General features: G+C 33.1%; 1 protein-coding gene and 2 pseudogenes across 7 annotated transcripts; all 3 read left to right on the top strand.

Annotated features, from left to right (window-relative positions):
• LOC132165987 (dehydrodolichyl diphosphate synthase CPT3) lies at positions 1–4,030 on the top strand. 4 transcript variants are annotated; one of them, XM_088511720.1, is made up of 4 exons: positions 1–105; positions 1,417–1,475; positions 1,571–3,277; positions 3,803–4,030. In XM_088511720.1, exon 3 carries the CDS (start codon positions 1,614–1,616, stop codon positions 2,484–2,486), a length of 873 nt encoding a protein of 290 aa, XP_088367846.1. In that variant the 5' UTR covers positions 1–105; positions 1,417–1,475; positions 1,571–1,613; the 3' UTR covers positions 2,487–3,277; positions 3,803–4,030. The 4 variants fall into 4 exon arrangements, 3 of the variants coding, with proteins under 3 accessions (XP_088367846.1, XP_059432701.2, XP_059432702.2); XR_015909447.1 differs by lacking the exon at positions 1,417–1,475 and having other exon boundaries at positions 3,159–3,277; XM_059576718.2 differs by lacking the exon at positions 1,417–1,475.
• A 3,685-nt stretch (positions 4,031–7,715) lies between these two features.
• LOC132166361 (ethylene-responsive transcription factor ERF096 pseudogene) lies at positions 7,716–9,066 on the top strand (annotated as a pseudogene). Its single transcript, XR_015909466.1, has 2 exons — positions 7,716–7,876; positions 8,021–9,066. The product of XR_015909466.1 is annotated as an ethylene-responsive transcription factor ERF096 pseudogene (transcript).
• Positions 9,067–13,027: 3,961 nt separating this feature from the next.
• LOC132166343 (ethylene-responsive transcription factor ERF098 pseudogene) lies at positions 13,028–14,233 on the top strand (annotated as a pseudogene). 2 transcript variants are annotated; one of them, XR_015909458.1, is made up of 2 exons: positions 13,028–13,690; positions 13,846–14,233. The product of XR_015909458.1 is annotated as an ethylene-responsive transcription factor ERF098 pseudogene, transcript variant X2 (transcript). The 2 variants fall into 2 exon arrangements; XR_015909457.1 differs by having other exon boundaries at positions 13,028–13,701.
• The last annotated feature ends 1,769 nt before the right edge of the window (positions 14,234–16,002 follow it).

Below are 16,002 nucleotides of genomic sequence, written 5' to 3'. Positions count from 1 at the left end.
TGAGTGCAGTACTATTTTATATATATATATATAAACACATCATATAATTTTCTATAATTTATAGTCTCACTCTCAGTTTCACTCGTCCGATCTCTCTACACACAGGTAACTCATTCTCTCTGATTTCTTAACTTTCTGTTTGTTTGCCGAGAAAATCAAACGTATAAAACGAAAATCGGATTCAGAACCTCTCGGTTTTTTCTTTTCTTTTGTTTTCCTGCGTTTTCTTTAGAACCAAACAGATCCATGAATTTGATTTCGACAGTAGTTGTGGATGATTGTCATGTTAATGTATTTGAATTTGAATAGTTCTCTTTATATATCTGATTGAAACTGCGCCAAGTTCGAGTTACATGCGAAGGATATCCCACACTTTTTTTAATAAGTAATTGGCTCCGAGGGAGATTCGAACAAGTGAGCTAATTCACGACGTGCCGAGAGCTAGGTTAAAGGATATCACACACTTTGTATTGTTTCGAGCAAATTGCAGTAAATTTATCTCTTGCTTAGCTGATTATATTTGCATCTTTGGGATTTGCACATATCAAAATTTGCGAATTAGTTTGGGTTCCATTGATTCCTGAGTTCGTGATTTGTTATTGCTTGTTCGCCTCTGTGCTCTAATTTATCGTTATTTTGGATTCCAAAGCTTTCTATGTTCGATGGATATGCCCACGATATGTGTTGGTTCTGCCAAATGATTGATACTGTCATTTCCTTTGATGCGTTTAGCTGTTTTCCATGTTGAGTTTCTTGTTATTTTGATGATATTTTTCTTTGATGGCCTGTTCATTGCAATTGAGTGAATTTGTTTTGTTATCGTGTTTTGATGCCAACTTCTGCTATTCTATCTGTTTTGTTTTAGTTTGTGGAATGCATAATCGGCTCATATCCAATTTAATTGGATTGATGCAATGCACGTGTTGGTTTGGTCATTCTTTGCTTTGTTTGATTTTCCTTGCATTTAGTTTGAGTTCATTCTTTTATGCTTATTCTTTTGGGTCAAATCAGTACAACACTCTGTTGGTTTTGTCACTTATAAATGCTACATTATGCATTGGGAGAGTGTTAGTCCGGGTTGCCCACTTTTTAATTGAGCTAGCACTTTTGTTGTCTACAATATCATGGTTTTGGGTCTGTTTCTTGGTCACAAATATACATGAGTTGTGTGCGACTTTGGTAATGGTTGATGGCTTGTCTTACACACAAATTGGAACAAGAAATGCGTAAATCATTGTTATAGCTGGCTACAGATAGCACTGATATTTCCCTTTCTCTATTGCTTATTATCCCTTGAATGACTGTTTGATTAAGTAATCAAGCTTTGTAAATAATCTATATTCTCTTGCTCGAGGAACTCATCCAATGATGGAAAATGTGTACCTATTGAAGAATGTTATGCTGGTCTGATCATAGGTCTCTAAACAGCCGGTGAGCTGCATGGAATTAGTAGTCAATTAGGCACGCCATCTTTGGTATATGTTATACAAACTTATTTGTATGGGCTTTTTGATGATGTAACTTTGTTATTTTACAAAAAGAAAACTGAATTTCTACTCTGTACTGACAGGTTCTTTTGGTTCTGAGATTTAGCATTTATACTGGGTTTTAGGATGGAGAAAGGTATTGGGAGTAGAATAAATCAGATCTGGGGGAACTTGGTTACTTTCATGCGCAGAAGTATTTTTTGTGTTCTTTCTGTTGGTCCCATTCCTAATCATATTGCCTTCATCATGGATGGAAATCGTAGATATGGTAAAAAGCAGAATTTGATGAAAGGGACTGGACATAGGGTTGGATTTTTGGCTCTCATGTCCATGCTCAAGTACTGCTACGAGTTGGGCGTGCAATATGTAACAATCTATGCCTTCAGCATCGATAATTTCAAACGTTGTCCCGAAGAAGTTCAATCTTTGATGGATCTGATGCAGGAAAAAATTGAAGGGTTAATCAAGGAAGAGAGCATAGTAAACCGCTATGGAGTAAGGGTGCACTTTTTAGGGAACCTGAAACTGTTGAGTGAACCGGTCAGGTTGGCAGCAGAGAGGGCTATGATGGCCACTGCCAATAACTCCAAAGCAGTGTTGTCAATATGTGTTGCTTACACTTCCACCAACGAGATTTTACATGCTGTCCAAAAATCATGTGAAGAAAAGTGGGAGGAGATTAGTAAATTGAATACAAGTGGATCTGGATATGGCTTAATTCAACTTGGATGGAATGAAAAGGATGAAAGGGAGAACCTTATTAAGCTAATAGATATTGAAAAACATATGTATATGGCAGTTGCACCTGATCCTGATATCTTAATTCGTACTTCTGGTGAGACCCGCCTGAGCAATTTTCTTCTCTGGCAGAGTGCATACTGTTCCCTGTACTCTCCTTCTGTGCTTTGGCCGGAGATTGGTTTTCGGCATTTCCTTTGGACAATCTTGAACTTCCAGCGGAATCACTTTTATTTGGAGAAAAAAAGGAAACAATTGTAAATCTTGCAGTGGGTGGATTCACAACTTTTTGGGCCTATAAAGCGACTGTGCCACTTTCTCTCCTTATGTTCATTAATCAAACTTTGTAACAAAATCAGATCCATGGGCCTGGATCTTCTTTTTTTTTTTCAGTGTCCTTTGTCCTAATGTTTTCTTGAGAATGTAAAAATAACCATATTGCCTTTTAACACCATAGGATATGCTTTACGATGCCAAATGTTTTGGATGATACATCGATGTGAACAAGAACTATTTTGGGCACATAGTGTTGTATACTTTAATTGGAACAAGAGAGACCATAGCATAGGATTATTGTCTAGGAGGCTATGCTCTCTCTCCCCCCCACCAACCACAGATCTTATTATTGTTTCTTGTTTCTTTTCCACGCGATTTTTTTAGGTTTCCTGCATATTTCCAGCACTTACTCAGCTCACTTGATTTGGCAATGGGGATAAAGGAGTAGGGCTTTTGCAGAGCATTAGTAATTCGTGAATATGATTATCAGAATATGCTTTAACATGGTTCTTTTGACTTAGTAGATTAAATGCTTTAACATGATTAATTTCTGCATTTGTTACTACTTCAATGTGCATAACGTATTACATTTGTTGACAAACTTTTTTAATTTTCTTTTCTTCTGTGTACTCTTATCAAAATGAAACTTATCTTCAGGTTAGCCCTATCAAAATGACACTGAAACAAAGGCAATCAATGAAATTTTGCTTAGGCTAGCAGCTAAAGACGCATCCTTTAGAAGGACCAAAATAATTCACAAGCAGACCTATCTTAAGGTTAGCCCTTTTCTCGTTGAATGCTCAAACTTATTTACTGTGTTTCTTATGCGCTTTTCAGATTTATGCAAATTGCGTGTGATATTAGGATGAGATTTATGACTATCAGACTATATATATATATATATATATATATATAAGATGCCTCATAGGCACGTTATTTTCTTTCTCAATGTCAGATTTTGCAGAATCACTGATTATGCTTCTTTTGTTTTGTAGATGACCAATCATATGTGCTTCTTTTCCTGCCTCATGAAATTTCTTCTCTTTGACTAGTTAATAATTATGAAGAAAAAGTAAATTGGCATTATTGAAGTTGCTTTACTAGGTAGGATGTCTTATTTGATAGACCATAATAAATCACACTAGATCTATCCATAGGTTAGACCTTCTTTCACCTGAATGCTCTTAGTCATTTTGAATCTATATATTAGACACTTCAAGTGTAATCCATGGCACTACCTTTTCTGGAGTGTCCATTTCATTCAACATTCATATAGTAATTTAGTATATCTTTATTGTTAGGGTATAAGATTTTATTGCTGCATAAAGCTCCAAGGCACCCAAGAAGCAGGCATATATTACTGTAAGAAAGCATTGGCAATATGCTCAGGAAACTAAAGGGTCGTTTGGTAATGGACTTGGTAGGTAGCAATAGAAATGTCTCTATTTAATTTGGTTTTCAGTTATGTTTTGGGATTGATTGATGAAATGTTCTTGATTCCACATGCAACTTACTTGAAAGATATTTTCCTTGCCATTGTTTTTGGGTTCATAAAATAAATTTTCTCTACCCTATACAAATGAAGATCAATGATGTAAAAATGAGCTGCACATTTTCAATTTGGTCTAGTGTAAACAAATGTACTTCTATTTTCTTTATATTGCTAAAATTTTACGTGATTTCGTCCTATGCCTAATTGCGTATGTGCAGAAAATTATTCTAGCGGGCAAATACTATCCTTTTGCTTCACTATTTCTGAACAAGGAATGCTACACTTTTCAAATGATATGTCACAATCTAATGAGATGATGACACAGTTTTTAAAATAATAAATTACATAAGATTGTAAAACATTATTTGGAGAGCAGATTTTTTTAAACAAAATAAAAAATAAAAAATAAAAAGTATAGCATTTCTCCTTTCTTTTCTTTTTTTTTTTTTTTTTTTTTAGTAAAGCATTTCTCCTTTCTAAACTACTTTCATGATCCCTCATCGAGAATCCCCACGTGATTTACTGTGAGTTTGGGAAGGAAGCAACACTTCTCCTTTTTCCCCACCATCATTTCCACCATTAACACTTGGAAGAAAGACCATCATTACTTTGTTTTACAAAACTTCACAATTGCAATTATCAATTGAAAAACTAACGACATGATTGGTAAGCGGAATAAACCGTTATGATGGAATTGTTATGTTTATGTTTGGTTGCGCACTATTCTTAAGAAAGTCAGAATACCTTGGAAATGACTATTTTTTATTTTTTTTATTTTTTTTTCATTTAGGAAAATAGTTATTCCTCAAGCAATTGAATAATTTTTGCAAACCTAAAATAGACAAAATGTTTTCTGGATTTTGTTAAAAAAAAAAAAAAAAAAAAAAACTTGAGTATTTTAGAAATTTTGATTCAATTATTGTGAGAGAATATGTGATGTCACAAACTTAAAGAATATGAATGGCCATTCTATTCCAATTCCTTATATATTCAATAATAGTTATTTCAATTATTAAAGGAATGATTATTTCGAATATCAAACATGCCCAAGTATGATAGAATATAATTAAGAGATTGAATTGGCATCCACTTTGATATCCTACAGATTTGGACCTTGATTTAACCCCTCTGTTGCGCATGGTATTATTAACTTGCAGTGTTCAAGCAAGCAACTTTTTACAGGAGGATACTGTTGATGATGATGATGATTATGATAATAAAAAAAATATATATAAAAAAGGGTTTTGTTTTCGGATAATATTAGATATCTCTAACACTTGTTTCTAAATTTCTTTTCTTAAATGATCTAGTCCATTCAATAAATAATAAATTTATTTTATTTTTTTTCTTAAATGAATGTGGAATCCAAATCACTTAAAAAAAAAATGTTAGGATGTCTAGCAGCCCTCTTTATTTCCAATTATAATGACAAAACAAAATTGCATTGCAAAAATCAACCGTGGATCCACCTCCATTGGCCACCACTTGGTTGCAAATATTGCTGCCACTGAAATTGCACAATCTTTCATCATCATTCCTAGAACCACATTAATCCTCAATTTCTGTTAGCATTTTACCATCGTTTAATTTCTCATGCATCTACTGGTCATGGCTTATATAGCCTTATAGGTGAGGTGGGTGCATGTTTTGAGCTGTTTTTTCATATTTCCTTGGTACCTTCTTCATTAATTAGTAACCATGCATACTCCCCAAGGTGTTTCCTTTCATATGTTCTTCTTCAAGTCAAGACACAGATTATATTATGGGTATCAAATTTTTTATCAAAAAATGATGAGTACCAAAATGATGTCGAGTTTATTCATTTGTATTCGTATCATTTCTCTTAATTAATTATTTTGATCCTATCTAATAAAAAAGAGAAAACTTCACATTATTTTGGTATTCATCTCTCGATAAAAATTTTGGGGTACTCTTAGCATTTCTCATATAAAATTGTCGTGTAATTTTTAATATATATATATATATATATATATATATAAAGAATCCAAGCTGAACTGAAGAAACTAGTGGCTGGGAAAAACTCTAGCATCCAGTCAAAAACTATAAAATTGTCGTGTATTTTTTAAATATTAAAACAAAAATGTATTTTCCGTACTGGAGAATAAAGGATCCAGAAAGCAGAACTGAAGAAACTAGTGGCTGAGAAAAACTCTATCCAGTCAAGAATTAAAAAAATAAAAATTAAAAAATTAAAAAAAAAAAAAAAAAGAAAATATTTTCCGTACTGAAGAATAAAGGATCCAACAAGCTAAAGTGAAGAAACTAGTGGCTGAGAAAAACTAAAAAAAAAAAAAAAATCATATATATATATATTCTTTTACTTGGTATATTTATCCGTACAGAAGAATAAAGGATCCAAGCTGATAAACAGAAGAAACTAGTGGCTGAGAAAAAAACTGAATCCGGTCGAAAAAAATTAGTGGAGCGGTGGGCTTTAGACCTTATGACACGCACTGCACTGCATAAATTGACAGTGACTGTATGTTGTCTCACCAATGTTTACAGGGTTGTCCATTAATGTGCATCGTCATTGGGCGACAGCACTGACACGTCATTGCCAACATAAATCTTTCTCATATATATATATATATAAATATGATAAATATCTATTTCGGCGCGCGTTACAAGCTATAACCATTACCCAAATGATCTAGCTTTCCCATAATTCTGCCACGTGCCTAAATAGAATTGGTCCCTTCGTAATCGGAATCAAATATCACCTATTTTATATAAATCACACCATTCACATTCTAAACCCAATATCATCAACTTTCACAACTAACCTACTATCCTCTTTACTTATAAAAATAAAAAAAATAAAAAAAAATAAAAAAAACCTACTACCCTCTTTTTTTTTTATTTTTTTTTTTTTCATAGGCTAAGCATTCTCATTTTCCTTAAATTTAGGGTATAAAATTATTTTTTGCTTCTTTATTCATATACACTCAACAATAGCTTTCTTTTATATTTTTCTATAACATTAAAATATTATTTTGTTTACTTGATTTTTGATTTTTGATTTTATATTCATTTATTTTGTATAAAAAAGTGTGAGAAGAGAGTGAATGTCTTTTTATGATTATAATAAACCATGTAAATTTCTGTAGTTGAACCCAACTATAGCAATCATAATGTATAAGGAAGATACAGGAAAACTGCTGTAAATGAGTTTTTGTGATTTATTTAAAAAATTTCTCATGTATAGGGAAGAGAAGCAGCTTTAGGGTAGCTGCTGGGAATGACTAATGAAAATGCTCTCAAGGGTTACCTCGATTAAAGAAATAGTAGATTCTCTATGTTGAGAATTGAGTATATTTTTATTAAGTTTTTACTTTCTACGTTGAAAAAAGCTTTCAGCCAAAAATTGTCTTTTAATTTTATAAAGAAAAAAAAAAAACGTCTCTACAAAAGTGAAGAAAAAGTCTTTTATTTTGGAATGAAAATTGCCACATTTTTAATAAGTAGCATTTTTCAAGCGTTTTCATACCCCTAAAAAGGGCTTAAATTATGTAATTTAAGAATCTATAAGTTTTAAATGTAGGAAATTAATCATAATCCGGTAACTAATGTGAAGACGCCGACGTAATAAAATGACCCCATTTCTTGGAACTTTGATTATTATTTTCCATTTTCTTTCAAGTAATGAAGGACGATAACATGATGTGAAAGCAGCGCAGCTTGCCTTTAAAGCTGTTGTTACAAGAATAAAACTAGCTAGCCTGAAATAAATCATAAGGAATCCAAAAAAAAATATGCACAAACAAGTGGCCATCTAGCTAGTAGCGTAAGCCATCATCGATCTCCTGGATCACCAAAGTTGCACACAAAAATTCAATCTCCATCAAAGGGGTTCTCTTTGCAGGTTCCAAATTTCTAACCCATTATAGATCCAGATGTAATGTCAATTTCCACATTTTATAGCCCAATTGGGTACATTTTTTTTTTTTTTTTAATTTTTTCCCGCTTGGTATAAATGCTATGCTAGTGTGAACATATATATATATAGAGAGACTTGTCGTCCCATAGTAACAAGAACCATGGAAGAAGAGCCGAAGGAGCAGGCCAGAGAAGGTGGAGAAAAAGATGTCCGGTACAGGGGAGTGAGAAGGCGGCCGTGGGGGAAATATGCGGCGGAGATTCGTGACTCAACTAGGCATGGACTCCGGATGTGGCTGGGGACTTTTGACAAGGCAGAAGATGCTGCTCGGGCTTATGATCGAGCTGCCTTTGCAATGAGGGGAAACATGGCCATTCTCAACTTCCCAGATGAACATCGATCACCACCCAATGTTGAATTTCCTCCTCCTTCCTCCTCCTCTTTATCATCATCTTCATCTTCAAATCCATCTTCTTCTTCAAATCCTTCATCGCAGGTGGTGGATAGAAGTAGGGCACGTGCTGGGAATGAGAAAGAAGTATTTGAGTTTGAGTATTTGGATGACAATTTGTTAGAGGAACTTCTTGACTTTGAAAACAAAACAAGGAAGAATTGAGAAAGAGTAGCAAATCTTCATCCATTCCAAATTTCCAAACTTGGTTAGTAAAGGGAGGTGTGGGGCCTCTGAATTCTTCGGATCCTCAACACCTTTCATGAACATGTGGATTATATTATTAGCTGCCTTTCATTTTTTTATTATTATTATTATTATTTTATTTTGAGTTTTGTCTTTAGATCTTCCTCCATTCCAAACTGGGTTAGTAAAGGTGTTTCGAATCTTGAACCAATCCAAACTTGGTTAGTAAAGTCGGGTTGTGGGGCCTCTGGATTCTGCCAATCCAAACCTTTCATCAACTTGTGGTTCAAAATGAGCTGCCTTTCCCTGTCAAGAGTCTGGTTTTCTTCCTTTTGATTTTTTGTCTTTATATAGACGTGTAGCCTTTGACTTGGTTGGACGTATCCGAGCATAACTTGTGGCTGGAAATGCTGCTGCTCAATTTTATGTTTCTTCTTCTTCTTTTTTTTTTTTTTTTGTAAGAGTGTTCTATATAAATATGGAAGTTTTGTGTGATTCAAGAGTGTTTTATGTTCTAAGTTGTTTGTTAATTACAGTATTAATGTTCGAATTCCCCCTCCCCTTTTCTTGTGGACATGTAAAACAAAAAAAAAAAAAAAAAAAAAACAATTACAATATTAATGTGACCGTTTTAATCAACTGTGATTAGTTATTATTAAAAAAATAAATAAATAAATAAGGGTTGGTCAGGGATTCAAGATTGTGATGTTAACATTATTCAACGTTGATTAGTCATTATTAAAAAATAAATAATAAATAATAAAAATAATTAAATTTATGGGTCGGTCAGGATTCAAGATTGTCATGTTAGCATCGTAGAATAATTGTGAGATAAAAATGTAATGTATAGCATTACTCGTTTGTTAATGTATTTGTCTTAAAGAGTAATGCTAGAAACTATATTTTTATATCATGATTATCTCACAATGTTAATATGACAATTTTAACCGGCTTTGAATCAACGATTGTTAACCAAAAAAAATATATATATGGTTTGGTTAAGATTATCATGTTAGCATTGAGAGATAAAAATGTGATGTGTATCATTACTCATTTGAAAATGTATCTGTCTTAATGAGTAATGCTAAAAATTATTTTTAAATTACAACTATCCCACAATGTTGACGTGACAGTCTCAACCAAATTTGGATTAGTGATTGTTAAATAAATTTTTTAAAAAAAAAAATTAAAAAGTTGGTTAGAACTGTCATGTTAATATTGTGGGATAAAATTGTGATGTATATCATTACTCGTTTGTTAATGTATTTGTCTTAAGAAGTAATGTTATAAATTACATTTTTATATCACAATTATCCCACAACGATAACATGAAAATCCCAACCAATTTTGGATTAATGATTGTTAACCAAAAAAAAGTTAAGAGTTCGTTGTGACTGTCATGTTAGCATTGTGGGACAAAAATATGATATATAACATTACTTGTTTGTTAATGTATTTGTCTTGAGGAGTAATGCTATAAACTACATTTTTATATCACAACTATCTTACAATATTGATGTGACAGTCTTAATCAACCTTTCAATTTTTTTTTGTAGAGTACTATATACTAAACCACTATCATAGCATTGTTAATTTACCATTTTTTTTCTTCTTTTTACAATGGTTGATCTAAGGGTGGATTGACAATTCTACATTAACATAACATGATAGTAGTGTGATATATAACATTATTCTCTCTTTCTTTTTTAACATTGACGGATCCAATGATTAATTTGGACTAGTATATCAACGTTGTAAGATAATTGTAAGATGTAAATATAGTTTATGGCATTAATCAATTTAATCTTGACTTAAGAACATTAAAAAAAAAAAAAATTAACATAAATTCTAGAGACATGCTATTCTTCTATTTCTCATTCATCTATTTATTAAATATACCATTAAATTTGTTAGACTCACATGATCTAGTGGTGAATTTGAAAAAAATAAATAAATAAATAAGAGATGAAATATTAGCATTTCTGTAAATATAAACTAATTTGATCTAACGGCTAGCTTCGCTGTTGTAACTAATGTTGTTCTAGAATGTTCAATTATATCATTAGATCTAGTACGCATATCATCATATCGTGGGGCTCAGGATCGACCCCTTTACTATAATAATTCTAAATACCATTTTTTTTTTATTAATAAATAATGATTTAAGGGTCGGTTTGATATATACTTTTAATATTACTCTTTTAGCAAAAAATGGAAAAATACAACCCTAAAAAAAGAATGAGGAGGAAGAAGAAGAAAGAAGACCCTTGGGCCTTGGCTCCAGACTTTTCCCTTTCATTCTTGATAAAGTGGGAGCATTTTCTTTCACATACATTTGAAAAAAACAAAAAATTAAACGTTATTTTGATTCATATTTCAAACTGAAATTGATTTCAAGAAGCTCCAACTCTATGACTTCCCCTGAAGATCAGGAGGAAGCCACAGATGTCGACCGTCGACGAAGAGCTCCAGTTTTGATGATGAATGATGATGTTGAGGATAGCTTGACGCCCACGGAAAGCAAGCAAAAGCAGCTCCGTGCTGTAACAAATGTTCGGAGCCCCAGCCCCATTTCTTGAAGGGTCACGTATCTCAGCCGCAAACTTCCTCCCATGGCCGCCTGCGAATCCCATTTCTTTCCCTCCATGTTTGTCTCAAATTTGGTGGCAATGGTCAACATGTCACATCTTATATTTTATATTATATATTATATATATATAAAATATAAAAAATATATATAAATATATATAATATTGAAGGGTTCATAAAAATTGAGTCATATCTGACGGTTGGAATATTGCCTTTTGTCCGGAAGCTTCGTGAAAGCAGAACGAGGTTTGGATTCTTCCACAATATTTAATAAGCTGAAATTGCTTTTCAACGTCAGTACTTGCCATCATGGAATATTATTATTATTATTATCATTTTCCTAAGCCATTTTCTTTATATTCTTTTTTTTCTCCAAGAATTACGACAAGATAACATTATCACTAAAGGGAAGGGGCAGGTTCCTTTCCAAGTGGTGGAACATGTCGGTGGGAATGTTTCCAGAGTTGTGTGCACAAGAATTTGCATTCATGTGAATTTTGGTTATTGACCAAACTTTTGTTTAAAAGGTATTAATAAAATATATATATATATATATATATATATATATATATAGTTTAACCTTTTTTAATAAATAATAATTTAATATAGTAAAAAAAGTAAAAAGTGTGAGTTTAAAGTTTAAACCGTTATTTTCACCGTCTAAAGAGATGGGTTTGTGTTAAAGTATGCAAGTCAAATTGAATTGAATAATGAATGGGGTGTTGGGAAGAAGGTAACACAGGGTGTTCATACCCTCACATTGCGGTTTATAATTAGCATGGGGGCCAACCCCAAAGTAGTGGTCTTAGATGTGCAAGCCCACGAGGTTGGACTTTGATAGCTTAGAAAAAAACACAACTGGAATAAAAGAGACTAAAACTTTGATATGATATGCATGCGCATGACTAATATTTTTGGATTTTCACTCTCAATCTCACTCTTACACGTCTTCTTTAAGTAGGTGGCACCCACTCGAAATCCAAAAATATTCTATTATCCCAAATCTAATGGCGAGAGTTGGTGCTACCTAAGGGTGTATGAAAGTATGAGTGAGAAAATGTGAGTTTGTGGAGTATTAATATTATTCATGTTTTAATACATGACATATTACATATAGGGCAATGGAATTTAAACTTTTTGATTTCAACTTAACATAATTATTTGATTAAAAAGGTAGTTTACTTGTCATTAACCTTGCTTATTAAATTAACTTGTACATGACTTTAACTTTGACAAGGATCATTTCCAATTTCAAACGAAATATATAATATATATGTTATGGTCAATATTTAAAATTTATGCATCGAACAATATACACGATTTCACATTATTTAAATTTTTTTTATAAAAAAACGTGTCAACATTATTGACTTCATTTTCTCCCCGTATGAGCGTCAAGCCGGGACAATCTGAGTTACCGAACTACTTAGCCCGAAACGGGTTAGCTCCTTCCAACTCACCCGAGGCGAGGAGGTGAATCGGCTTCTAAGCTCAGTGTCACCTTAGTCCAGTTTAGAAATCCACATGGGCGAGATGCATGTTCTTCGCTTTGGTAAACGACATATTGTGCCGAGTGGCCTTTGGGAAGAGGTTGAATGAAGAGTTGAGCATTAAAGACGGAAGGACCCGAAAAGGATTGATACACGGGTCGAAAGCAAATATTAGGGCTGGTCTACCAAGATTTTGGTAACATGTTGCAGCATGATTTTATAACTTGGGGCCAAAGACAAGTGACAGGTGGCAAAGCAAGATATTTTGTACAAAATATGATGTGTAAGCTGATAGCAAAGTAATTTAGGACGTTAAGATGATGTGAAAGGTGTTTAGCTTGCCTTTAAAGCTGTAGTTGCAGAGAATAAAACTACACTTCAAAAAATAACAAAATTAACAAAATCGCAAGAAATCAAAACAAAAATACACAATCAAGTGGCCATCTAGCTTAAGCCATCATATCATCAATCTCCACCAAAGGGTTCGGGTTTCAAATTTCTAACTCATAATTAGATTAGATATTAAATTTGCACACATTTTTGCCCAACTCCCTATAAATGCTAGTGTGAGCATACACTTAAAATATTATCCCATAGTAAACAACCACAATGGAAGAGAAGGCCAAAGAAGGTGGAGAAAAAGAAGTCCGGTATAGGGGAGTGAGGCGGCGGCCGTGGGGGAAATATGCGGCGGAGATTCGTGACTCGACTAGGCATGGAGTCCGGATGTGGCTGGGGACTTTTGATAAGGCGGAAGATGCTGCTCGGGCTTATGATCGAGCTGCCTTCGGAATGAGAGGAAACATGGCCATTCTCAACTTCCCAGATGAACATCGATCATCACCCAATGTTGAATTTCCTCCTCCTTCCTCTTCTCTTTCATCTTCTTCTTCTTCTTCTTCAACTTCTTCTTCTTCATCTTCATCCTCGTCGCAGGTGGTGGATAGAAGTAGGTGTTGTGAGAATGAGAAAGAAGTAATTGAGTTTGAGTACTTGGACGACAAGTTGTTGGAGGAACTTCTTGACTTTGAAAACAAAACATGGAAGAACTGATGAGAGGAGTTGCTCAAGATCGAAAATTTGGTTAGTAAATGGTGGGTTGTGGGGGCCTCTGGGGCCTCTGAATTCTTCCAATCTTAACATCTGTCAAGAACATGTGGATCATATTAGCTGCCTTACAAGTCATAGTCTGGTTTTCTTCTTTTTATTTATTTATTTATTTATAGTTTTGTCTTCAGATCTCCATCCAATCCAAACTTGGTTAGTAAAGGTGTTTCGAATCTTGAACCAATCCAAACTTGGCTAGTAAAGTCGGGTTGTGGGGCCTCTGCCAAAGGTATTGAAATCTTCACCAAACTTGGTTATAAAAGGTCGCTGTGGGGCCTCTCAATTCTTCCATCTTCAAATCCTACCCATTCATGAGCTTGTGGGTTACATTTGCTGCCTTTCTTGTCACAGTCTTGTCTTGTTTACTTTTGAGTTTTTTTTTGTCTTTATAATCGTTTAGGGTTTGACTTGTTTGGACGATTATAAAACTTATAACTTGTGGTAGGAAAGGGTGCCTGTCATATTTATGTTTGTAATTTACTTTTGAGTATGGTTTTTTTTATTTTTTTTATTTTCTCTTTTGGAGTGAGTCTTATTAATAAACGTGAAGATTGTATTGTGTGTTTTTAATAGTGTTTCTTGATTTGACCCTTGTTATTGTATTTATCTTAAAAAGATTTTTTAACATAAATTATGATTGGTGTCATATGATCATATCCTTTAAATACAGGGTAATAATTCGTTTTCGTGTATCCAATTTGAGTCGTGTCAAAAACTTTTTAACATGTGTACAAGAATTCTCGGTAAGTATTAAGTCGATTTAAAGATAATGGTAAACATTAAAATAAAATTCTTAGAGGAAAGTAAACCGATTGGTTTGTTGTTTTTCCGCAATAAAGTACTAAACCAAACTAAATAAATTGAAGTTGGAGAAAATTAATGGGAACCACTAATTAGGCTTTAAGGATGCTCCTAACATTCTATTACTTATTCTTGAGACACAATTAACTCAACTAGGTAGAAAATTAATAAACGAGTTAAACTCTTTACTCCTAACTCACTAATTTTGTGTTGAATTCATGTAAGGCTCGTAGATCATGTAAAAAATTGACAGTCTTGAATGTCGAAGTATTGGGTTTAAGTCATGTCAATATATGAGTACAAGATTATATATGTCAACCATAACATGAACTATTTAATTAAATGGGTCAAACCATTCAATCTTAACTCGCTAATTTTGTGTTAGGCTCGTGTCAAATACTCACGTGGTATAAAAAATTGTCCGTTCTAATTTAAATAATTTAAATATAACCAAAATATAAGAGTTAAAAAAAAAAAAAAAAAAAAAAAAAGTCCATTTGTCAAGTATTCTTAGGGGCGCCAATCATAGCCGCCATTCAAAGTAATTTGATCAGACCACCTTAACGGTTGTAATTATGTTGTTCAAGAATGATGAATTATATAATATTGTTTCAGCAAAAGATCAATCGTGGTCTTGCTACATATTATATATGAAAAATGAAACTACAAATCTTACAAGAAGAGGAAGAAAGAAGACACTTGGCTCCACACAAATTCCCCCTTGCCAAGATTTTATTCATTAAAGATGGACTTAATTGATAGAGTGGAAGCATTTTCTTTCACAAACATTTGAAAAAAATAAACAAATTCAAACATGTTAGTGTTCAAGAATAATAATAATAATAGTTCAAAATGATTGCTGACTTATAGCTGATGAATATTTTAATTGTAAATCAGTGGTAATCTTTAAGTATGACTTAGTAATATTCGTCAACTGTAAATCAATAATAATCTTCAATTATGATTATTATTTTTGATATATTTTAACAAAAAAAAAAATCCATTTCTTGAAGGGTCACGAATCTTCACCGCAAACTTCCTACGGCTTCCTATGGCCGCCTGCGAATTCCTCTGTGACGAGCTTCTCTTAGGCTATATTTGCCAAAGAAGTGGACTAGAAAGAGGACCCAAGACCCAAAAAAAAATCTCACACTATTCCTCTCAAAATTAACACAAAATTCTTACTTTTTATATCCCATTAATTATTTTATTATTATTATTTAAATAAAAAAATCATTACAAAACAACTTTTCTTTTTTTACTTTTTTATACAAAATATTTTTATTTTTATTTATTTTTTTCACGTTGATTTACATAATTACCGTGTTCTTTTTCACAAGTCCCTGCTCTCTCCCCCCGCCGCCCCCCCTGGATATTTGTTTCAAGGATTTCTTAACGTCTATTATGAATTCAAATTTGGTGGCAACAGCCAAAGCCAACACGTGGCATGTTAGACCGTAGTACGCTATATATCTAGAGAGATTGTA

This window comes from Corylus avellana, chromosome 11 (genome assembly GCF_965113065.1).
Source record: "Corylus avellana chromosome 11, dhCorAvel1.hap1.2, whole genome shotgun sequence".
NCBI classification, from domain to species: domain Eukaryota; kingdom Viridiplantae; phylum Streptophyta; class Magnoliopsida; order Fagales; family Betulaceae; genus Corylus; species Corylus avellana.
The sequence above is the reverse complement of the archived record's forward strand: the minus strand, read 5'-3'. Positions and strand labels throughout refer to the sequence as shown.

Coding starts and splice junctions, on each gene's coding strand:
- LOC132165987 (XM_059576718.2), top strand. CDS start 1,614: ATGGAGAAAGGTATTGGGAGTAGAATAAATCAGATCTGGGGGAACTTG.